Source organism: Vollenhovia emeryi, unplaced genomic scaffold (assembly GCF_000949405.1).
Source record: "Vollenhovia emeryi isolate VEMERY1.0 unplaced genomic scaffold, V.emery_V1.0 DF939207.1, whole genome shotgun sequence".
In the NCBI taxonomy this organism is placed as follows: domain Eukaryota; kingdom Metazoa; phylum Arthropoda; class Insecta; order Hymenoptera; family Formicidae; genus Vollenhovia; species Vollenhovia emeryi.
This window is the reverse complement of record NW_011967159.1, coordinates 124,102-148,675: the sequence shown is the minus strand read 5'-3', so window position 1 is coordinate 148,675 and position 24,574 is coordinate 124,102. Positions and strand designations below refer to the sequence as shown.

The following is a 24,574-nucleotide window of genomic DNA, read 5'->3' as shown; positions in this document are numbered from 1 at the left end:
AATGTAGAGCATAGTGAGCGTGAAACGCTACAAAACGGAGCGAAGGTATCGTGCCATCTGGCGACACGCGCGGCAAATCTATGCGAGGTGAGGTTAGATTAGGTTAGGCTAGGTGGAAAAATTTGTCGAGAGAAGCGGTGGCAGAGCGTAGGGGCGAGTGCGAGCCTGGCCAAGCCTGGTGGAGCCTGGGCGTCCTGACACAACCCGAGGGACCTTGTTCGCCGTGACGTTGTTCCGCCCTGTACGTTGCCGCTCGGTACCTCGCCATGGTCGATCAGGCTGCCGCGCGTACCGTCGCGACGTCGCGATAGCGTGCTGCGTAAGGAGCGCAAACGCCGCGGACACATCCGTGCCAACCACCGAAGCACATGGATGCGACTAACGGACAGAAGCCCCATGGTGAGCGAGGTCTTTCACTCCGAGGGGAATTTCCTATATCTCGATTTAGCTACCTAAATCTTGAGAATCATTTTGCGACACGTAAAATTTCGACGAATTATTTCGCTGGCGGTTTAATTAATTATTGATATATGCCCCCTCTCCCCTCCCTATTAATGGTGTATCAATTTAACAAGTTTACAGCGCGTAGCCGTGGAATTGTATCTATATAATATCAATCTCTTTCATTTCTGGCTGGATTCTTTAAGTTATCTCATAATTTCGTGATAAAATACGTCCTTGTTGATCTGCTATATATCTACAGGATAATTAGTGTGTATAGTAAAGTAGCATATTTAGTGTCGGTAATACCCTCTATACACAGGAAACTCTTTTACAGTGGGGCAACCTTCAACTGGAGGGGTATCTACCTCTGACAAGGGTAAGGAGTGGCAAATGGAATTGCTGATGGAAAAATTACGCTCCAAGGCTTCTACATTTAAACCTTTGGTGGAGACTGCGAAAAACATGCGCATGGCCATGTTGGTGAGTGATTTCTACTTGTACCTTTTGCCATTTTGAGACTTGCATCAGAGTGTAAATATGACTTGTTGATAAACAGGATAAACGATTCGCAATCGACAGCATAGAGAAGAATCAATTGCAGAAGTGTTTGGACACCCTGCAGCATTCTATCAAGGTTACTTCCTTCCAGTCTATGGTAGAACGTTTAGAAAGTTTGGCAAGGCAGTTAGGGTGAGTATTCGTCGTCCAGTAAATCCAACATCTATTCGTCACTTGGTAATTCGTATGTCATAAAATAAATTGAGTTTAAACGTAAACCGTTATCTCATTACACAGATTAAAGTTCATGATGTCTGGTCCTCCAGGCACGGAAATATTCATATCCTCCGACATGTTCTTCTTGGAGGTCTTATTAGAGCCGTCAGGGCTTGTTAGAGATGTTAAAATCCATCATGAGGGAAAAAGTGAGCAGCAGGTAAGAACTGCAGACATATTAATTCTTTTTTCTTGTTACGTCTTTAATGTTTCTCATCGTTAATCCTATTACAGAGTTGCGAAGCGCTCGCATCGGTTTTGTCGCGCGGTGACTTTGTCGATTTTACCACGCAGCTGGAAGGATTGGCGTCGATATATCAGTTGAACGCTGATAAGAAAGTTAAGTGTAAGGCATTCAGCGCCCTGCAATCCCTCGAGGCTGACCTGGGTATTTTGGCACAGCTGCAAACCTTCATGAAAGAGCCATTCAATCTGGTCCACAAGAGTCCTGTTGGTTAGTGACTTGACTGTACTAGTTTTTACATAATTTCTATGACACTGTCCGCATAGATGCGTTATTGTATCTTCTATGTTATTTACTTGTGCACAAGTGGATTCGTCGTTGTATGCGATTCAACGGTACGTTATTGTTGCGTAGGAATTTTGGAAAGAAGAAAAGGTGGCCACCCGATGAAATTGACGTATTTTGTTTCGCCATACGATTTGATTGACGAAGAGAATCGAACCTACGACACTCTTAATCCTGAAACTATCGTTAAAAGAAAGATCGGACACTCGGTAACCGTTTGCATGGAAGGTTCGACAGGTCATAAACTGCCTACTTCTAGTATTATAACTGTAAACCGAAGTCCTACAGGCAAGAGGTGTGTAAGATAAAACTGAATCTTTTTATTATTTCTTTATATATTTCTTATATTGAATTGTTCGAACATCAAACAAGCATAATCATATTTCTAATCATATTTTCGTCAACTTCTTTTTTATTGTTTGTTTATGTATATCTAATCTGTGGTTGGTGGTTGCTCCCTTTGTTTCCCTTTTAGTTAGCGAAACACATTTTGCAGACGCATAAGAAAGACATAAAGAGAAAGTTGGTTGATCAAAACATATTTGTCGAGATTTGTCTGAAATCAAAACGGCTAATTGTTGCTCTGGCAATTAAAACAAGTTAAATACTGACATCTGAGTAAAAAAACTCAGTATAAAACGGCTAAAGTATAAAAATATAATTTCTTAGTCGTGTTAGAAATGCATATTACGTTTAACGTAATTCTGACGAGTTTGCCGTAGATCTTCCACACGTCTATTTTTTTCCGAACCTTCATTGCAACACATACAGAAACTATGCTAATATTAAACTAGTGATTGCTATAAAAATGTTTTCTTACCTTCTATGTTCTCATTTTTTTTCTATTATTTATATTTCGAGTTTAGAGTCGAGTTGCAATGAAAAGAGTTGGTGTCTCTTTCAGTACTCCTTCGTACGCTCCGTTGACCAGTACAAATTCCTCCATGTTGCCTGCCTGCTTCGTGTTGAAACTCGGCAAGAAGATGCCCATTTGCATGGAGTTGGTGAAGAGGATACAGAAAGTCACGGAGCTCGAATGCGGCGACATCTCCGCGCCGCATCCACTGCTCAGTTTGATAATACAGCACGCAAGCGATGGCCAGCTGGATTGTCGAAGCAACAAAGGCTTATATGTGGTAAGTGACAAGATTTTAAAGAATGCTTTGCACTCTGCGACACATTGAGCAACTCTCGCTTGTAGACCCTGCCGGATCAGCAACACTGCTACTTCATGACGGAAAACAAGAACATGGAAGGCGTGCTGGTGTGCAGTATCCCTTTCACGCATCCCGCGCACGTGCCGCCAATTCTGGTGTACCTGCGGCAGCAGGCGCTGTTCAATTGCCTGATCGCGAGCTGCGTGCGGCCCATGGCACGCCAGGATCCTGAACATACGACTATACTCGAGGTAAGCGCCCTTTCGTGGCAACACATCAGCGTGAGCGTGGAGCATCCGTACGAGGAGTCAATGGCCACCGCGGAACTGGACCTGACAGACATATCTACGCTTAAATGCCGGTTGTACGGCGTGAGTATGACAAACGCGGAACAGACATCGGATCTCAGCGGTAGGGTGCTGCAACGTTGCCTCAGCATCCCGTTGACCATGCGAATGTTGCTGAAAATTTGGGAGGGTCGTTCTTTGCCCGCAGTGATGAACAATCTGACCAGCGGTAGCGGCAGTAGCAACGGTAGCTACAATCTCAATCTAGGATCCGGCGGTAAGGATCAGACTGGACAAAACGCGTCCGGCACCGCGTCCGGCATGCCGGATTTTACGAATGGCGAGACAAAAGTGAAGCAAGAACCAGGTTTGAATAACGGCAGTAACGGATGCATGGGAGGCAGGCAAGCACAGCAACAACAGCAATCGTCATCGAGCCAGTTGCAACAGCAGCAGCAGCAACAACAGCAACAGCAGTCTTTTTTAGATGCCGGAACGGAAAATAGTATCGGTTTTCCGTCGTATTCCGGCCAATCCGATACGACGACGGTGACGATGGGCACCGCTGGGACGAACAACGCATCTGCCTCTATGCTAAACCCATTGCAGCTTGGTGCTTTGCTAGGACAGGCAAAAAACTCCCTGGCGGGTAATTCAAGCACGAATGAGCGCGGCAAAAAGACGCGGAAAAGAAAGGCAGGCACGGACGGTCTTTGGCGTAGTCCCAAGCGAAAGAATGACGGCGGAGACAGTAGCACCGCGACGGAGATTCTGCTGGAGAGCTCGAGCTCGGAGAACTCGACGCCGCTGGGAACCCCCACGGGCGGCCGCGAGAATCTCGCATCGGAGACTAGAACATCTACACCAACCTCGGCCACTAGTTTGACAAGCGGCATAGATTTTTCGAATTTGGACGCTACCGATGTACCCGATAAGAGTGCCACGGATTATGATCTCGACAATTCCGAGAGAGACAGCGAGATCATGGAAGTGCAAGCACACAGCGGCCCGGAGCAACAGCAACAACCGCAACAGCAGCAGCCGCAGCAAGATATCGAGGAGTTGATAAAGATACGCGAATCCTCATCATCGCGCAAGTCGAAGAAAAATCGAAGTGGTGGTGGTGGTGGTGGTAGTGGTAGTAGTGAAGAGAAAAAATCGAGCCCAACAAATATCTTCGTCGACGAGACGTCGACGACGAGCAGTGGCAACAAAGGTCTGCCGGTGCCGCCATCAGTAAGTATTACTCCGATCTCGTGCGGTAACCTGGATCAAACGAGCACCACCAACTACAACTCCGTATTGACGGGCATGGGTTTGGAAAGGAGACCAGGCATCGAGATTATACCCATCGCCTCATCGCCGTCGCAGACTAGTCTACCAAGCTCGATCACCATCACGCCGATTGCCGGCCCGACATCATCGTCAAAAACCAGCGGCTTAACGAGCGCAACGGAAGACCGGCAGCGAAGCGAAAGGAAGAGTGGCGGCGGCAAGAGCAGTGGCAGCAGTAGTAAAAGCAGCTCCGAGGATAATAAGAGCGGCGGAACCAAGATAGAGAAACGACGCAAACGTAAACGAGAGGACAGCCCGATGGGTCCACCACCGGACAAAGTCCCGTCAGGTGGCAAACAGCAGCAAGACCCACTCTCTAAGCCGGTGTCGGTGAGTATCAAGCCGAGCACCGAACAATCACCGCCGAGCGGTGGTAGCACTGGCGTCGGTCTGAGCTGCTCATCTTCGCGGCCTACTTCGCCCGCAGCCGTAAGGAAGTTCAGTCCGTCGCCCACGAGTTCACTCGCCACGCTCGTAGGTAAGTCTAGTCCTACCTTGAAGGTGAGCCAGACGGCAGCAGCAACCTGCGGCAAACCAGTGCAAAGCCCGAAGCACTCACCCGTCTACGGCAGCAGTCCGAAGCACAACGCGTCGAACGTCCCGGTGGTTCCTATGTCGGTCCCGATGTCATTAACCGTGTCTACGGTACCCAACACAGTAGGCAGTATGCCGTCCGTGGCAGTGTCTGTACCGGTCCCAGTACCTGCTAGTGCGAGTCCGAAACATGGCAGTACCTCATCTCCGAAACACGGCAGCTCGGCTGCGAGCAGCGGCAAGCCCAGTATGTCCGCCTTGAAATCGGCAGCAAATTCGCCGTCTGGTAAGAGCAGTGGCAGCAGCTCTTCAGACACGACGGCAACTTCATCCAAAGTCAAGTCCTCCTCTTCGTCCTCCAGTAAGGATTCTTCCAGTCGTGGAGATAAAGAGAGACGAACGTCATCCATCGGTTCGTCTGGCGGTTCGGGCGGTGGCCATCAGAGTCCCAAGACTAAGTCCTCCAGCGGTAAGCTGAAGCAGCTGGAGTTGATCAGTCCCGGCGGCGGTGGCGGCGGCGGCAGCGGCAGCGGCAGCGGTAGCGGTAGCGGCGGCGCCGGTGGCGAAGCTACACAGGTCTCCTCTCTGCAGGCCTCTGGTGGAAGCACTCCACCATCTGGCCAGGTTGACGCAGCGAGTAAATCTGCGATTGCGGCCCAACAGGCACGGAATCGCAAGAGTTCTCTCAACGCTGTCATCGATAAACTGAAGAACGCGCAGCATTGTACCGAAACCGATACCTGTGGGAACGGTGGCGGTACCGTAAAGAGCAGCGGATCCTCTGGTCTTGGCGGTAATACTGGCGGTATAAGCAGTACTGGACAGAAAGAGAAGAGTATCGGCAGCAGTGGCTCGTCATCGTCGAGCGGAGGGAAGACTATTGTCGAGGGTGGCAAGTCCTCTTGCGTCACCAAAAATGCGTCCGTGGAGACGAAGAATCCCGCCGAATACATGGTAAAGCACAGCTCGGACGGCATCAAAATTACCATCAATAAAACTCGTACCAAGGATTCAAAACAGTCGGCCGCCAATCTAAAGCTGACGTCCTCGGGAACGATGGCGACTGCGACTTCATCATCGAGCTCCTTGTCGTCTGTGGCTTCTTCGTCATCGTCGTCATCGTCGTCCGGCAATGTAATCGCCGGCAGCAATGGCTCGCCAAAAACACATACGGGTCTCAAACCTGGCGTAAATTCCGGTCCGGCATCGAAGAAGCCGCAAACGTTGCAGACTTCACAGAAATTGTTACCCACGAAGATGATGTTGGCTGCCGCTGGCATAAAGTCCGCCATCTCTTCCTCGGGTGCGACGAGTACCGGCGGTAGTGCGGGTATCGCGTCCGCAACAGGCGGCATCGGAGGAAATCCCCTATCGAAGGGTTCATCCTCCAAAGCTTCCGGTTCACCCAAGACGAGTTCCGGGGTGACTGATCTGAGCCGTGGACGAGACAAGCCTAGAATTCCAAAATCCGGTGACAAGGGAATATTTGCGTCAAAGAGCCTCGGCGATGCCAGGAAGTCGAGCCCGTCCGCACTGCGGGAAGAGAGCGAGAGCGAGCGCGCATTCAAACTGTTGGCCGCTCACGCATCTATTTCCAGCCTTCCGCCAAGTCTGCCGCCTCAATTAGTGATGGAGGGCTTGATGAAGCAGCTAGACACTAAATTTCAGATACCGAAGCTGTCGGCCCGCGCAAACGTCGCGGACACTACCGATAAGAACAAATCAGACAAGTTGTCGATACTGTCCGATTCTACCAAACAGACTCTCGACGGTCTGAAACAGGAACAGGGCAAGATCGCTGGTCTGTCCAACGTCAGTATGTCGGTATCCAAGTCGTCGCTATCAGACGACCAATCGAGACGGGACCATTCGCAGAATAAACCGGACAATCTGTCAATCTCCACGTCCGTCGCTGGCGCGATGTCCTTGAATCTCGTCGGAGAAAACGCTGGTTTGATGTTGCCTCCGCAATCGGCTGCCGATTCAGATGTACCTACGAATCTGTGCATTCAACCGATGGTAGACAACGAGCCTTCCCGCGACTCCTGCAAGGATCTGGGAATGAGGCAAACATCGGGCAGTCAGCAATTTCTCGGCAAGATCGACGATACAAGCGCCGGTGGAATCCTCTCCAAGGGCAACGTTCCCGATCAGTTGGCGTCGTCAGGCGCCAAGTCCTACGCAACGATGACAGGTTCCAGCGCTTCGACCGCACCGAGCGGCGCCGCAATCGTTGCCGAGAGTCTAAATCTGAGTACGAAGCCTGCCGACCAGGCAGCTCTGCAAACCAAATACAATAAGATCACCGAGGAGAAGAAACAGCAGATATTATCTACGTCATCATCGTCGTCTTCCTCCACGTCATCATCTTCAACCTCATCGTCGTCATCGTCGTCGTCGATTTTCTCGTCCTTGGGTAGCGCTGCGACTACGTCAGATGGTAATCCGAGCGTCGTCATGACATCCGACAGCGTTGGCGGCAGCGCTGGCGGCACCGGCAGCGGCAGTGGCAACGGCAGTGGCAGTGGCAGTGGTAGCGGTGGAGAACAGGAGGTAGCGGCAGCCGCGGCAGCGGCGGCAGCGGAGATGCTACTGGATTTCTCCACGGCGAATAAAGATCCAATAACGAAAGGGAGTCACGGCCTGCCGACGTCTTTGGCTCAGCATCACCTAACGACGATTCCAGAGCGGGCGATGACCCAAGCCGCGCCGACGGTGCGTCGCAATACACCACCTCCGCCGCCACCCCCGCCGCCACTTCCGGCTCCGTTCCCGCCCGCCGCCAGTCCGTCCGTCAGCGTGCACATCGTCAAGAGCCCGGCACCGAGCCCCCGGGTCATCCCACCCTCGCCCCACTCGTCCGCGTCGCCTTGTATCACCGACGACGAACTCATGGACGAGGCGCTGGTCGGTATGGGTAAATGAAGATTACTCAAACTGTAAGCCAAGACAGAATACTCGCTTCTTTCATTCTTAAACGTTCTAAGACCAGGACAGAGGAGACCCACCGGCAACGGGAGCACTCCCAACTTTTCTCTCCAAATTATGTATCCATCTTTTTCTCCGAATTTAGAAATTATTCAAATATTCTCTTTCTCTCATTCTCTCTACTCTGGTGGACCACTCTATATGTGTTATCGACTAGATTTTTAATTGTAGTCTCCGCATTGACCTGTTGAAGCTCATGAATGATCGTATTTCGATAGATTACGTTCGTTGTGACCGACTCGAAAAAACTCATATACGAATATATATTTCGTGTTTCTGGGACGTTCAAGTCGATGTACTTTGAAACTCGAATGCGAGAAGAATGCTAGAGTGGTTTTACTTTCCACTCTGAAAGATGAATGGAAGTGCGTAAATATGTATAATACGTATGTATCATAGAAAAGAGCGAGAGAGAAACTGCGAAACTAGCGAGCGCGGAGATGAGTTTTTGTCGAGCAGAATCATAAAATTTTTACTGTGTAACGATGATGATCGATAGAAAATGAGTCTCTCCAGACTGAACTAACAAGGACAAACGAACGAACATAGTGAAGCTTTCCTTTGAAGAGAAAAGAGATAGAGCATGTTTATTATTGTAACTGATTCTCGACTCATTCAAATTTGCGACACTGTCCGCATATATCGATTTCGCATCAAATATTGTGGCGTCAACGCGCAAGAATATATAAACTTAAATTTATACGTATATATAAATTACTTCTATCTCAATATAACAAGCTAATTTTATTTAATTCGAGAGAAGAGAATAGAAATTTTTATTTTAATCTTAATATTGATTAATTTTTATACTGCATGAGATTGTAATAAGTTTAACTATGTCAAAAATATTGTTTGTCTCGTTATCAGGAATCCTTTTTGAAAGGGCAAAATTAGCCCCATATTAAGTATTCTCTAACACTGCCAAGTGTATATCGATCGTTTCTAAATTTCCTCAAGAAAGGTTGCCATTGTGTCCTTTCTTTTTCTGCACGATCTCTCCACGAGAGCTTAGATTCCTGCCAGTATCCTTCGCAGTCGCTTCGTGTCTTTTCTCGGACGATTCTTTGAGAAGAAATTTCATTGTTAATGATACGAGGGAGAATACCGGCTGCGTGATGCGTGCTTCTGTCGTCAATGTGAGCAAGAATGTTATAAAAAGGCTGTGCACAAAGATGAAGAAAGAATGCGGAGGAGCGTATTGCGACATCTTTTCCTCCTCCCATCTTCTGCGTCTCCTCTTTTTCCTCCGAAATTCAAGTGCAAGCGTGGCGTGATTTGTACAAGGAGCGTGTTTTTCTATTCAACCAAATCTATAGAATGTGTGACATGAATTTTTAGTATAAACTAATGGAATATTTCCCACTGCAACAGAGAAACGAGAAATAAAAATAAATTCCAAGATAACAGGGTAAGGTACTGCGTCCTTTGGAAAACCAAGAAGAAATATGTAGAATTGCGACCTAGATCAGAAATTTAATGATGAAAAAGAAGAAGAAACGTGAGGTCCTTATGACAAGGCGAATATTCAAGAGGAAAGAAGATCTTTCGAATGGCTGGTGGGAAACGAGGCAAATTACCGATTTGAACAAGAGTGAGGAAGGAATAAGAATACCAAGTCTAGCATACATATTTAATAAGTGTACAAAGCCGTGAATTAATTTTACTATTTTCCTGTATTTAGAAGTAATACTTTGGAAGAGGTAGTTCGGGATCAGCGATCTTGCTGATCTCGAAGAAAAAAAAACGAGGGAGAAAATGAAGGAATGAGTCCGCTATTTATTAGGTGTTCCGGAATAAATGCTGAGAGAGAAAGAGAGAAAGAGAGCAGGGGAAGAAGCGTTTTCCTATTCTGGGTACAAAATTCATTCTTCCAGACAATCGTTCGCACATTCTTATCGACGAGGTATCTCATGAAGATAGCTCGTATGCTGCAAAGGGCATCGTTCAGCAAATGGAATTTTTCTATCTAGTTGCTTACCTTATTCCAAGGTAAGGTATCGGATAGCAAAAGCTCATTGTTCCGATTAGTCGTTAATGATTCTTAGAGCGGTGCTGTTGATAAACGTTGCGCTTCCGCATTCGTTTTCGTCGCACATCTTTTTCCCGTAACAACAGTGCGAAGATTTAACTGTTCGACTTTTTAAATCTTCGCATTGCTTATTAAAGATCACGTTAAATCGTGCGTACATGTACCGGCGACTTCTTCTATTGAAACATCAGCGGGAAGAGCATTTCCTCTATTTCAAGATTTTCTCTTGGTTCTCATTCCTATTCCAATAGCATGTATAGAGCATGAAGATGTCTTTTCACCCTTTGTCTCATTGTCAGTCACAAAGTTTAATGTTAATAAGAAAGAGATAGCTCAATTAGGAAAGCTTGGAATAGAGGATTACATTTCGAGAAGAAAGAAAAATTGACGTGTAGCTTTCAAGATCGTTAATTATATCGCATCGCGACGTACTACGCGACTGTCTCAGCGAACGAGCGCAGATTTAGGTACAAATGTTTATAAATAAGACATGTACAACTCCATAAATAAGATATGGTAACTTCCTCTATTTTTCGATCGAGTAAAAATTGGAGAAAAAGAGAGAATGACAGAGAGATGAAGAGAGACGGTGAGAGAATGTGTGTCGGCAAAAGCAATTCTCGTTGTATAGATTATTTTTGCGGATGACGAAAAAGTAGTTTCGTCGCGGCATCGAGATCGAAAACGGGAATCAAAAGTCGTGTAAAGTTAAAGGAAATTAATGAGCTGTGTATATCACATGTACGCGTGGACGTGTACTTGTCTCCTATTTTTTCTTGTCGTTGAAATTTGTTCTTTGTAAGCGTGAGATAGAGAAGGAGAGCAAGAAAAAGGGAGGAAGCATGAGTTATGTATATAATATATATATAAATATATTATAAAGTGAAAAAGGAAATATAAATTATGGAGAGGATTGTACATGTATATCGACTGTATAACATAAATTAATTTGTATAGTGCGGAAGATATACGTACGTCTTCTTCGTTGCCATGCGGAAATTGGGAGACGTATGTAAAGCTTCGATTATAAAAATTATCCCTTTTTATATAAACTCGCGTGTATTGTACTTTTAATGACTCCACTTCCCTTTGTACAAAATTAATTTAATTACAATTAACTTGACATACAAAATATCGAGCTCCAAGAGGACTTGCGGCCTCTCTCGATATACCGCAAATTTTCTAAATACAGATTTTACTTCTATCAATTAAAATAGTTGTAAATTATATAACAATTTGTACACAATTAACGGTACTGCTTCGCATTCGATAAGTTATTCATCTTTTTCATTTTATCCTCGTGCCGCTTATTATAAAAAGCTAATATTTTTTTCCTGTAAATAGCACTGTTTTCTTTTCTAGTTGCTCTGTTAATACTACGAGTCGAATCGTGATGCAAATTTAATGAAATTTAAAATACTCAAAGAAGCAACTGGAAACGAAGCTTGGAAGACACATAAGGGAAATCTGAAATAATAAATAAACGATTCGATCACAATCTAGCATTTTCGAAAAACTACGTTAAATTAAGAATTTTCACCAAGAAAGAGGAAATAATCGCTTCGCTTGACACAGTGCAGCTTGAAAATCATGTGACAAGTTATGACAACCAGATGGGTTCCAACAAAGATGCAAAATTTTCGTCCGTTTTGAATTTACCACTGGCTCGGCGCAAAACGTACAGTTATCTGGATAATTCAAAAATAATTCAAGTTATGCAATTTCATGCATAGAAAAATTACCGTTCATTGACAGTGCGTCTGGATCCTGGATTAGTCCTCCTATTGCATGTTTTTGTCAACTATTCTTAGCTTTAGTTTAACACTAAACTATAATAATTACATAAACACGCACGCAACACTTTTTACAAATATTGTCTTATCAGAGTACAGGCAATACGAAAAGATTTTTGTTCGATGAAAAAGCTTCACCAATGCAAATGGAACAATCCGCGTGACAAATTATGCTTGACAGGACCAGCTTCGCGGTATAAACAGGTCGAGATAGTAATTGGAATGAGGTGGACAGTTGTACCGAGCGTAAAACTCCATCGAATACAGACTGACCATGACGCCGTTGCCGAGGAACCAGGTCACCCACATGAAAAGGTTGCTAGTGATGATTTTACGGACGAAGAACATGGCGAAGCCTATGCCGCCGAATAAAACGAACATGACCGGGTAGAAGAAGCCGAATGCGAATGCGATTATGTATTCGTGGACGATGGCGGAAACGAAGAATACGGCGGTGGCTGCCAGTGTCCGGTTGCGTGGCATTACGATCTCGTACATATCCTTATAGATGTACGTGTGTAGCCAGTCGTGCACCACCAAGTTCCATGTGCGGTAATACGAATGGTAAGTTGTGGAGTTCCACCAATCCTGTAGTATAATAATTCATAAAGCTGCATTATTAAAAAAAGTCAACAATCCACGATAGCTTCCGAAGTTATCGGAATTGGCCGGTACATTGGAATGGAAACATTTGTCTCGTAGCTATGCGTCTCTCGTGAAATTACGTAAAGTTTCATTGGAGTCAATTTTAGAGCTTCAAAACGTGATCTGAAAAGCTTGTACGATGTTTCGTGTTTCACGGTAACTTCTCGAAGCTATTACGTATATTAAAGCAATCGCCTAGTTATTGTATGCACCGAAGCTCTTGTGTACATGAAAGCTGTCAGTACGTTATATTTCATAAAAGGTTTGCGATATACGCACCTTACGTATAATTTTTGCGAAAAGGACTAACAAGTACTAAAGACGATATAAACGGTATATTCACCTTGTAAAATAATCGGTCAGCAAACCGCAGCATTTCCGCCCAAGCGTTCAACCACGCATGCAGCAGGAGGTATTGTCCGGTGACGAAGTAAAGAATGCCGGGGATACTAGCCTCGATAATATTCTTGACGTACCACTTCCGCTCTAGTTGTTGTGTGCCGAACGTAACGTCGATCATAGGTAATATGAAGTGTTCAGCAATGAAGGCAAGATAGAACAATGCTAAACCGACTTCAATGAAATTTCGAATCACTACCAGCCACCTGATTTTTTTCGTCCTGAGAAAACAATCGTGTTCAAATATACTTTTTTTTAGGTCTCTTAATATTAACTTAATTATCGAAGATTACAGACTTTTGTTTTAACATTTACGTCTGATATCGTACATTTCGCGAACGGTCTTTGAAGTTTTTTTAAGACATAAATTATGAGCCCAGAGTACTGCCAAATAGCGACTTAACTTTGATTAATTATGTAGCTATAGTTATTTCCTTTATCCTATAAGTAAAAGATCAGATTGCGACGTCCCTGAAAAAAATCATGAAATATCAAGCTACCTTACCTGGGATACTCGTCGCGGTACACAAGAGTCGGTGCGAATAGGAAGTACAAATATTGCGAGAACCTGGGAATGCTAGGCCGCGGTGTTTCGTTGTGGGGTTTGTACGACAAAAACCTGGGTGCCACGCTCCTGACGAAAGCATGACTCTTCATCATCATACGTATCTAAACAAGTAAATATCGTATCGAGTAGAAAGAATTCTTCTGTAGTGAATGTTATATACAAGATAAATTAAATTCTTCTATATAATATTATGTATGAATTATTAAATATTAACTCGTTTAAATACGAATTAATATCTCTGTTCTAGCAGAAACTCTTTTCTTATTCTCACTAAACGCATATACAATTTATCTGCATATGTCCCGAGACTGAACGTCCAGTTATTATACACGGTTCTTGTTAATTCAGGGAAAGAAAGTCTTTGACACATTTATCAATTTGTGCTATAAAATGTGACGACATGAAAGAAAATTGATTTACTTTAATCTATACTTTGCAAGAAAAATTCACACTTTTTCGCTTCCAACGTTATAATATAACACAGCTATAAGTCTAGGTTTTTAAAAGTGCGTACTTGTTCGAGAAGAATAATAAAACTGCAACCTATGGACATATTCTCGTTGAGCATCGCTTTGGTAGGAAAAATGAGGAAAAGAGCTACATATAATATAAATGCTGATAGCCAGCCGTAATCCCAAAATTTCCGGATGGAGGCTGCAAAAAGGAAAAATTATTACAGTTGAATTTGAACACTTGAATTAGATCGATTAATACGTCTAATTTGTTTTATTCGATTTAATATTTTTAATATTTAAATTAAACATATTTATCTAATTGTTAGTCTAAAATCAAAGAGATCGTTACATTTTGGCGAAAATCGGAGTCGCTGGTATGCCCAGAGGCTGAAAACCACGTAGACACCGAGAGTCAAAGTCTGCATGAACGACCAAATATAGATGCATGTTGAGAACTTTGCGAAACCAATCCGTAGTGTTTTGGTGCCCATGTGGACCCTTTAACAATTAGTAATTGAAAGGAATTGAGGGAAATTAAGCAGTAAGAATCAAAGCATTATTGACAGGAAACAACTGTCTCCATGAACAAATATCGAAAATTTGATCAAGCTAACCGATAATTCATTAATTCATTAATTAAGCTTTATTATTTTGTTACGAAAGTTTATCGCACGTGGAACAAATGCGTAGATATTTTAATTGTTGTCTCTTATTGCGAGTGATTTTCCAGACACAATAACGAAATGATTGTGCAGTTTACTTCAACTCTGATAACTTATTGTCATACTTCAGATAAGACGTGCGCAGTTTTGATTGATGAGACAGTATAGAATTATAACCCGCTGCATATATACATATATAACTTAAAATTAATACATTATATATATAACTTTGTGATATCGCAAAATCTTTCTCAGAACTTTGAGACTATTTATTTAAATTATAAATTATAAATATTATAAATATATTTTAAGTATACATGTATATTTCTTTTTTTTCGTAAAATAGCAAAATTTATGATTCCGCGAGGGACGAATTATGTTCCCTATGTTGCAAACTTACGTTCCCGATTTCACAAAATCGGATGTGGCAGTGTGAAAAAATAGGAGTATGAGAGTCACCATGAATAGATTATAAACCGTATGTATGTGCGGAATCTCGAAGAGATCGGTGAGGAACGAATTCCTCTCGACGAACTCCTTAACCGGCAGCGTGTCCTTTTGGCTTGATAATTTTCTGCTGGAATATCAGAGATAAGTAATCTTAACCCGATGCTAATAATCGTGAAATTCTGCGGCAATCATTGAAAGTGTGTATTCAAGAATTTCTTCTTTAATTTCTTCATTCATCTTCATTCGCGGTACCGATTGACTATAATTGACAGCAAATGAAATCGAGGATCTACAGATTAGGTTTATTACCTTTTTTAGATATAGAAATTGTATGAACTTACATACCTTTGAAACTGTACGACTCGAATATAACGAGGGAAGAATACGATGTAAAAGAATTCCAATTAATATCTGCCTCTTTGTTTATTCTCTACTGCACGCTACATTTACTCGTAGGTACTGTGCAAAATTACTCCAGAATATCACATTTCTCATGAGATATTCAGCTTCACGATTATGTTACAGAACTATATTGTATTTTATTACACACCAACTTTTTAACTGTAATATAATTCCCCACCTTTTGTCACGATATTTGTCCGTGCTGTACAAAAATTCCCCATTCTTCTCTGGTGGTGTTTCCATCTTCTTCAGAACCTCGGACATCATATCGTTAATGCGGTTGTTGACCTGTCCTAAAACGTCTTCCCTTATTTCCTACGAAGAAATGCGTATCATAAATAAGGAACAATACGCCGCACGTTATCTCTCACGAAACCGTATCTTATCGGTTTTAATTTTTTAACGATGACTCTTGGACACTGTTGTGCTTTTTCAACCAGACGCTATTAACTTGATGAACTTAACGCGGAACTACTTAAATCACATTCCATTAAGTCTAATCACGAATCGAGTTCAAATCAGAGATTTTTATTTCGCACCTCTATTTTTTTGTGCAATGCATTGGTGGTCGCCTCACGTAAAGCATCGGTAGTCATCTCCGTGAATGCGTTTCCGTTAGCTACTGAAAAGAGGAGTACAAAGATAAATACACATACACATATGTATAGATAGATAGGTAGAGCAGATAATAGTCAAGGATTGGTAAGTTACTTTTTAAAAATAACTAGTTATCGGTACTCGTTACAGATTTACAAAAATAACTACGTTACCGTTACAGTTACAGAAAAAAACATGTAACGCCGTTATCAATTCATTACCAAAAATAGTAACTGTAACGGTAACGGCGTTACAAGTAACGCGTTACTTCCCAACCATGGGCTAATATAATAGATATCGAAGAGTAAGTTTGTATGAATCTCACAATAAGTATACGTCTTTATTGACTTCTTCCAATGTAGAATAGTGTAGAACAAAGTTTCTCAATCCCTCGATAAGAATATTATGATAATAATTATACTTAAAACAGGCTCCCAACCATCCGACCGTTATTTTTAAGTTATCGTGTCGTTTTTGTGTTTATCTTGAAGTCTTTTGGTTTGTTTATTATTAACTTTTCAGTTGCGATATGAGGATTTATTTTATGTAATATAATAAATATATAATAGTAGTGACAATAGTAAAAAAAATATATAAGAATTCACTTACTGTTGTTACATTTTTTTGTAATTTTATTTCTGTTTTGAAACCAAGATCTTTTAGAACAGATAAGTTTAGTATTTATTGTATTTAACTTATTTCTTTAAATCAGGAGCCCGAGAATGTTTAAACATTGAGTTGGATGATAGTAGCGGTTAGTGGAAAAGCAGTGAAATGTTTAAGTTATTAAGTAGTTTCCGAAAACTGAATATACGCAATTACATCGTAACAGAGCGACATGTATTAATATCAACGGTCAATTATCAACTTTGAAGTGTTATCGCGGTTGTAGAGAGGTCTCCAACCAATAGATACAGACGGGATAGTAAATACACAAAACCTTAGCTCGCTTCGCTTGAATACTCGATCGTAAATGTGTTCATAAGTACGTTCACAATATATGAAACGGAGACATAAGATTGCGAATAATAACCTTATTGAAAATCGATGTAAATTTCATTACAGGAGAAATTAATTCTAAAATAAACACGATTTTATATTTAATAAAAATGCAACTGTAGTAAATAAAGAGCACGTTTTCGATAAATTTCAATCAAAAGAGATAAATAAATATATAATTGACTCTTAATAATTATGTATTAATAAAATTAAAAATATAAGTATTACAATAATTAGAAAAACTGAAGACCAAAAATACTACAAAATATTTAAAAAAAGGTATCTGTCTTCAAATTTCACGTCTTTCGCGGCATTTATTCATAATATTCATAACTATTTTAATAGATTTAAATTAGATTATTAAAATTACATCATTGCTATCTCCGTTTTACAATTGATGGAGTCAGTTACTTGCCATTTTTACTTTTCTCGTGAGGTTTGTTTGCGACACCGGAATCTTTAATGTTTACGGTTTCTGTAACAGAACTCATAGTGAAATAAGGGCGGTCCGAGGATTCTGTGGAACCTCTTCTTCGAGGACACTCTGAGCAATTCCGTCTCACGTTCTGATCGATTTATGAACCTATTGCAAAGTCAACGGTTCCATACTGATTTATAAGTCGAGCCTCTCGGATTTTTAAACGATCGAAGATCCCTGATAATAATACACTCTTAATCCGATCACTGTACACGAAACGTTACTATAAAATTTTTATTAACAATCGTTGACTTTCTTTTCAAGAGTACAGTACACAGAAGTTCGATGGTATTTGGTGAACGAGGTGCGACCTGCTCAATCCCAGTCTCGACTGTGCACGCACCGTTTCGAGCACGCGGACTATCTAAACAGATTTGATCACGCTTATCACCCCGCTATGAGTACAGTACGTACTGATATAACTCGAGAGAACATGTGTACTTCGACTGATAGATTCTCGAAGTGGAGCGGGTGGATGTCTGACGCTGTACACATGTACAATTACATACGTCAATTGTTTCGTGCGTCGCGCCGCTTAATCACTTCGATTAAATATTCTTCGAATTTACAAAAAACACGTGTTCTTAAATACGCGCTGATAAAAGAAATTATCTCTCTCGATAATTTCTTTTCTTTACAAAGCATAACAACAAATTGTTATGTTCTTCTCCTTTAAAATATATCTTTAATATTTTATTCGATGTCGGAAGAGAACACGCTTAAAATAAAAGTGCGCGTATCAAACATGTGTTAGACTTATTATTATATGTAACGTAATAGGTATTCTATTTTTTATATTCGATAATACACACATTGTGTCTGCAATTGTTGAAATTTTATAATTTCAGAATGTTAAAAAAATTGAAATTTTAAATAAAAAATATTTGTAAAAGTAAAATTAAATTAAACATATTTTGTAAATGCTTATTAATTAAAATACGATTATAATTGTGAAGGTTAAATTAAAAATTTTCTATTGTAATTTTTAATTATATACTTTTTACGTTTATGTAGAATATCGCTTTCTTTCCATTGTATTATTTTTATTCGGCTGACTTGGCATTGAGTCTTTCTCTTTACGAAAATATCGTTTATTATCATCAGCTATTAAATTTATTGAAAATAAGAAGCTCTTTTTTGATAAACTTTATGAAACAAACAAGATTACAAAATCATGCTCTTCAGTTAACTTCAAGCGGATGTTAATTCAACGGAATCTTAATTTGTTGTTTAATTGCAGAGATACACGATCATGAAAGCGTGAAAGTTGTGCGATAAACAACCGATTCCCTCTGACATCTCTGTCCGATAAGAAAGATTTCGACGTCAAAGACTTTTATATTGACGATTGCCGCAGAAACAAGACAATCTAATTACGATTTATTACAAATTTCTCGTATCTTTAGATGTCTTGACCTTTTTGACGACAGTCGATTTTCTTGCTACTTTGCACTTAAATTAATTCGCTGTCTGGGATCTCGGTCTCGCGCACAAATATCTTGTTATCAACTTACTCTTTGCAAAGTAGTTTAAGGGATATATAGGTCGCAGATACATCATGTGCACGATTTGCGACACGATAGCTTTGCCCGTTACTACTTGGATGATCCGCGCGCTAAATCCTTATGATTTACCTGACCTTTAAATCTACTCCGTGACGCGATGCATTCGTGACAAGTGCATGCTTATATTGTGATAAACAATAAGGAAAACACACTTGACATACAGGTCTCTTAAATTTTCGTCCTATCGCATTCTATCTCTTCTTACCTGCCAATCACTGACGAGAGGGAAGTAAAAGAAGTTTCCACTTTGAAAATTTAATTTATTGCACATTCTATTTATGATTTCCACACGCATACAATTTTTTGTTTATATGTATACATTAATATGGCTTTGATGTGCGTGATGCGATATTTATTTCTTAAAATAAGATTATCGCGCAAAGTCGTTAAAACACAGTATCTCTTGTACGAAACTAAAGTTAAATTTAAAAAAGACTTTGACACATGTGAAATACAATGTGTGCTATTGTTATTTGCGCTGGGCTAATTTTCATTTAATGACATATGATTTTCCATTTTTAATATTATTTTCATTGTGCAATCTAATTTGTTTTATTACTGAACTCAGTTGCAATTCTCACGTAGGTTAAAAGTCAGCAGAGTTCGAACGCGACCGACGCGCGAGGAATTATCTCCTCTCAACTGTTTTTTGCATTATTGGCGCCACATCGGTATAACTTGATAGACTGCGAACAATTTGCCGATTCATGATTTCCTGACGGAGCGCGTTAACGTTTTGACTTGCGTGCATGAATTAAATTTTCATTACACATAACATTACAATTACTTCGGCAAAAGTGTAATATTGCCAGATTACGTGCTTCTGTACAATCGCTCGTAACATCGAAATAATTTGAAGCAATTGAAGTATAATTGAAATGCGTACGCTGTAGTCAGCTTTTGCATCGAGCGGTACACTATTATTATTATTCAACCATTCTGCCACTTTGTACCATAATATCTTAATAGCGCGAAGAGTGATCTGTGATTCCGATGATGTAAATGTATATGTACACATACGCATAACGTATGCGTGTATAGGGTGCCCTAGATCTGAGGGCGAATCAATTTTTATACACACGTGTGTATATGAATGCATACTATGTATATGTACGTATACGATTCGTATCGTACATATAAATTCGTCCAGTAACGTGTTGACTTTAACGAAAATCTTGTCTCTGCGGAAATTATTTTCTATACCAAGACAACATTTCAAAGCAACTTCCGGATCGTTATCGTTCGTCTCTGTCGAACAGATTCCTGTTGTGAATCTTAAATTTAGAAACAGCAGTCAAATTGAACCATTTGGAAGTAAAACTATTATAAATTTTTGTTGTTTATAAGCGTAAATCACAATTTAATTGCGACTCTGTCGAGAAGATAATTATTTTTTAATATTAAACTTGCATGGATTAATCAATATAATCATAAATTACGATAAATGACAATAGATCTATCTGACAAAAGTGAAAAAGTTAATAAATTAAAATTTATTTATTACTGTAAATAAAAGTACTTTACGACGGTTATGGTAAGTGAAGTGAATAAAACTATTAATTAAATTAAAATTAAATTAAATTTTAAATACAAAAATTTCAAATAAAACTTTGTTAATAAGTAATTTTATTTAACATTTTATTTACTTGACTTATTTGCTAATAAGTAATTAAAGTAGCCTAATTAAATAAAATTAAATTAAAAGTATTAAAAAAACCAATTATATAATATAATAACATTCCACATTTCTCAGAAATAAAGTGTGTTTCTATAGAAACTTTTTGAAACTATGCGTTCGCCTAGTGGATCGGCAAAACGTTTCGCACGATCGCGATGCGCGTTGCCAATCTGCAGGCACCATCTCACTTCAACATCTCGAGCAAGAGTTCGTATACGAGAAGAAACGGACATTCGACCCTCTCGACTTGTCGTCGAGGAAAAAATACGCTGGTAGATCGAAAGGCTAAGAAAGAAAATTGAGTTTTTCTGTAACAGTTCGAAAATGATGACTTCGCATTCCAGGACGAACGATAGTAGCCCGCGAGTCCGCGTCCCTCGCGTTGAAATCTCTCACTTTTGCTTCGCCTCGGCTCTTGCCTCTCGCTCTCTACCTACTCTCTCGTGAAAGTACTCTGCCGAACGGCAGGCGGGGGGAAGCCCTCCTCGGGAACTGCCTCCGGTACCTTGGTAGACGATGCCACGGCAGTCGTCGTTCGGCCGACGTTCACCTCGACTCCGCTTTCACCTGACCGATTCCGGTGATCTTACGCGATCTCATCAACCATCGTCCTCGTCGTCCTCGTCGCCCTCGTCGTCGTCGTCGTCGTCGTCGATGTTGTGACAATTTTCTCGCCGTCCAAAGTACCAGATGACACCCACGGCTTCACGGTGTTCGCGATCGACGTAAACGGATACATCATAAGTGAGAGAAGACAGAAAGAGAGAGGGGGAGAGCGTGCGAAACTACAGTGGAACGACCAGCCTTGTCGATCGACTCGAGCATCCTGGAGAGGTGAATTCAGGAAACGGATGCGACCCTTCGGTTTTGCGCATCGACTATGATTGCCTGCGTCGCGAGGATATCGAGGATAAGGATTCAATAGAAAACGAATCGTCCAATCAGCAAGTATGAAAGCATTTATTATCTTCCTTCTCAGCAATTATCTCATCAGCGAGCGCCAATGTGCACTTTGTCTTTATTAACATCATTGGTAATTAGCAGCTGCTGCTGATTAGCGATCAATCCTTTTTAGGAAGAATACTTTATTTCGCGCTATTCTGGATTATTATTTATTGTTTTAAAATCTTATCGTTTATTTATTATCGTATTATTAAGTAATATTATTATCGTTATCATACCATTTGAAAATGTTAACTCATTAATTTTATTTGACATAATGCAATTTTAATAACGAACTATCTTTCATGAAATGTATTAGAATGTGTCTGATAATAATTAAGTGTTCCCAAGAAAATAATTCCGTTCAAAAATGATTTCAAGAATTTAAAAAAACTATTTTGATGTACCCAAGAATTTTTATAGATTGTAATTTTATTTCTTTTCAACGGCTCAAGAGCTGTTCAAAGATTCGTTAAAATTCTAAATATCCAAAATCTAAAATTATCAACTATTTGATACTTTAACTTGATTAAATCGAGAATTTTTTAGAAAGTAGAAACAGTCGCGATTTAATTAAATTTGCTTATATTATAATCACGGCTCTCTATTCTGGTGGTTCGAAAGTCTTTCAAGAATTTGCCATGCTATAAAATTTCTAAAATGATTACCGATTGAACTCTGAGATTAAACCGTAAACTTTAGAAAATATAGAATTGTGATTTAACCAAGAGCCTTTATGCTATAATCACAGCTTTACTAGGTTAACTTCCTACTTATTAATCGCCGCGAGCAGAAATGAAAGTAGTTTTGTTGCGTGCCCCGTTTACGCTGTTACGCGAGAACTATGCGACTGAAGTTTCCATACGGGAAGCTTAGGATTCCGAGATTTCAGGATTTCATGCATGCCAAGCGCAGAATCCGACGATCAGGGAGGGTACAATGGAGACAACTCGAATATTTACGACATCCTAAAATAACGTTATGTTCGTTTAGGTCAACTAACATCTAAAGCCTTGGAACTTTTCGCGTTAAAATGTGCCAGAAGACAAAGACGTAATGATACCGAGCAGGGTTGCGTAATGGAAATGTGAAATGAGAGTTATCATTACAATTATTAATATTACGAGAATGCAAGATTTACGTTTCCCAAGTAGCAAAGTGACGTCAAGACCAATTATCAATATTAGAACAGTGCACAATCGTTTTATTGTGATTAAAATATTGCGATGCGACGACGGGATGAGAAGAGAAGAGATGAGAGATTGACAAACAGTGTACAAAAGTAATGCAAGATAATAGACTAAAAGAAACGAAAGATAATAGAGCATAGGGCAAGATTATCATAAAAATTATTAACATCAAATTGAGTGAAAGTTATGTAGAATGTGTTGAGACTTGGAGATTTCAAGCTCTCGCTTGATTCACGACACTAAGGGTTGAGAAATTAAGCGAACTATAAAATTCAGGTGACAAAAAGACGCGAAGACTAAAAGAAACGAAAGATAATAGAGCATAGAGCGAGATTATCATAAAAATGATTAATATCAAGCCGGGTGAAAGTTATATAGAATGCAGACTTGAAGATTTGAAATACTCTCGCTTGACTCGACGACACGAAGGGCTAAGAAATGTAGCGAAGCATAAGATCCAGGTGACGAAAGGACTCGGAGACGCTACCGTAACGGGAACGTGCAACGTGAACGCGCGCCGTGACGAAACGGTCTCGCATTACTCCCAAGAGCTTCATTGATCGTCTTGGGAGATGAGTAAGGGGGCGGCGTGCGAATCCCCGTGACGGTGCATTGCGAGAGAGACCGCGGCCCCGGGGAGACGATAATTGCATATTTATGGAACGGCGTGACCTTGCGCCCGTTACTTTCACTATCGCCGATCCGCGTGTAATTGCGCTTGACGATCCATCGATCCCGCCCGCGTTGGATCGTGGCGCGCGTAAGATCGATAGCCGTGTCTACGTGTCGGCAACACAAAGACGCGCGATAACGCAACCAGGAAGCGCGTTTTCAACCGCAAAATGCTTGTTCGCGGTTGTCATCGAACGCGCGAGCTCTTTATCGGATACGCGAGTGACGTCACGTGCGTCAATAATTCTCTATGATCCCTTTAATTGCTGGCTAAGGGGAAGTAGGCGAGATTATCGATATTAACGTCGAGTAAATTCCCTGAATCCGGCAATAAGCGTCTTCCCATTTTTCCCCACTGTGTGTGTAACGAAAAATATATTATCGCGATATCAAAGGTCGCGCGCGACGTTGGGGGTTTCTCATCGTCAATACTGCCGGAATCAGTTAGCGGAATCGCGTGTTGTCGATTCGTGATGCGGAAAGAGTCCGTCGTGCGTTGAAAATCCGAGGGTGCGACATGGCCGGATAACAGATAGGATCGGTGGGACTCTCGCGAGGAGAGCGTCGCGAGAAAATCCCTCCTTCCTCAGTTTTCACTTCCTGCGTTCTCGCGAATCCGAGACGATCGCGTTGCGGACCAGCGATGGATCGCGGGAGCTGTCTCCGGTCGCAGAAATAGATTTCGTTACCGTTACCACGGCGTGACACGCAGGGAAGAAGAGAAAGTAAGCGCGTTATGAGGCGGGATACGCCACCGTCGAGAATTTCAAGCGACTTGAACGCGCGCGGTGTGCGCGGAGTTGCGAATGAGCTGCGATTGCGATAGCGAGAAGAATTTAGAAAATAACACTACGGAGTTTTGGCGGAAAATTTACGAGAGAGTTTTCGATCGCGAACCTCTCGAGAGATTGCGAGGTAAGATTGCGAGTTTCTTTCTTTCGCGATTACTCGAGCTAAATTCAATTGTGCTGATAAGTATCGTTAATTAAATCGTTAATATAT

The 24,574-nt window shown here is 41.3% G+C and overlaps 3 protein-coding genes across 11 annotated transcripts in view; 2 read left to right on the top strand and 1 right to left on the bottom strand.

Annotated features, from left to right (window-relative positions):
* The first annotated feature begins 101 nt into the window (after window positions 1–101).
* Window positions 102–8,791, top strand: LOC105561390 (mediator of RNA polymerase II transcription subunit 1). The gene is made up of 9 exons (XM_012011329.1): window positions 102–399; window positions 779–924; window positions 1,001–1,134; window positions 1,240–1,378; window positions 1,453–1,672; window positions 1,817–2,042; window positions 2,652–2,883; window positions 2,949–5,571; window positions 5,629–8,791. Exons 1-9 carry the CDS (start codon window positions 369–371, stop codon window positions 7,983–7,985), a joined length of 6,108 nt encoding a protein of 2,035 aa, XP_011866719.1. The 5' UTR covers window positions 102–368; the 3' UTR covers window positions 7,986–8,791.
* An 875-nt stretch (window positions 8,792–9,666) lies between these two features.
* LOC105561384 (sterol O-acyltransferase 1) lies at window positions 9,667–17,941 on the bottom strand. Of its 5 annotated transcripts, none has more exons than XM_012011315.1 (9): window positions 17,463–17,941; window positions 15,991–16,073; window positions 15,630–15,766; window positions 15,000–15,176; window positions 14,287–14,435; window positions 13,997–14,136; window positions 13,420–13,583; window positions 12,859–13,135; window positions 9,667–12,458 (listed from the first exon to the last, which is right to left on the bottom strand). In XM_012011315.1, the coding sequence occupies exons 1-9, from the start codon at window positions 17,536–17,538 to the stop codon at window positions 12,039–12,041; spliced, it is 1,623 nt and encodes a 540-aa protein (XP_011866705.1). In that variant the 5' UTR covers window positions 17,539–17,941; the 3' UTR covers window positions 9,667–12,038. The 5 variants fall into 5 exon arrangements, with proteins under 5 accessions (XP_011866705.1, XP_011866706.1, XP_011866709.1 ...); XM_012011316.1 differs by having other exon boundaries at window positions 15,000–15,173; XM_012011319.1 differs by having other exon boundaries at window positions 15,991–16,070; window positions 17,800–17,941.
* The window catches only part of LOC105561386, a 26,742-nt gene continuing 18,507 nt past the window's right edge, over window positions 16,340–24,574 (top strand). For 4 of the 5 annotated variants that reach the window (XM_012011325.1, XM_012011324.1, XM_012011321.1 and 1 more), the window contains exon 1: window positions 23,999–24,487. The gene's annotated coding sequence lies outside the window, so the exon portion shown is untranslated. Of the gene's footprint in view, window positions 16,353–23,998; window positions 24,488–24,574 lie in introns of those variants that run through there. The other variant, XM_012011323.1, reaches the window with a different exon arrangement.

What these genes read in the sequence shown, in the direction of transcription:
- LOC105561390 (XM_012011329.1), top strand. Translation starts at nt 369, where the DNA reads ATGGATGCGACTAACGGACAGAAGCCCCATG. An exon ending in GGTCCACAAGAGTCCTGTTG is followed by an intron (nt 1,673 to 1,816) that starts GTTAGTGACTTG and finishes ATTGTTGCGTAG; the next exon opens with GAATTTTGGAAAGAAGAAAA. An exon ending in CGAAGTCCTACAGGCAAGAG is followed by an intron (nt 2,043 to 2,651) that starts GTGTGTAAGATA and finishes TGTCTCTTTCAG; the next exon opens with TACTCCTTCGTACGCTCCGT.
- LOC105561384 (XM_012011315.1), bottom strand. Translation starts at nt 17,538, where the DNA reads ATGAGTTCTGTTACAGAAACCGTAAACATTAAAGATTCCGGTGTCGCA. An exon ending in TTATTATTCTTCTCGAACAA is followed by an intron (nt 13,584 to 13,996) that starts GTACGCACTTTT and finishes TTACTTGTTTAG; the next exon opens with ATACGTATGATGATGAAGAG. An exon ending in TACCGCGACGAGTATCCCAG is followed by an intron (nt 13,136 to 13,419) that starts GTAAGGTAGCTT and finishes TTGTTTTCTCAG; the next exon opens with GACGAAAAAAATCAGGTGGC.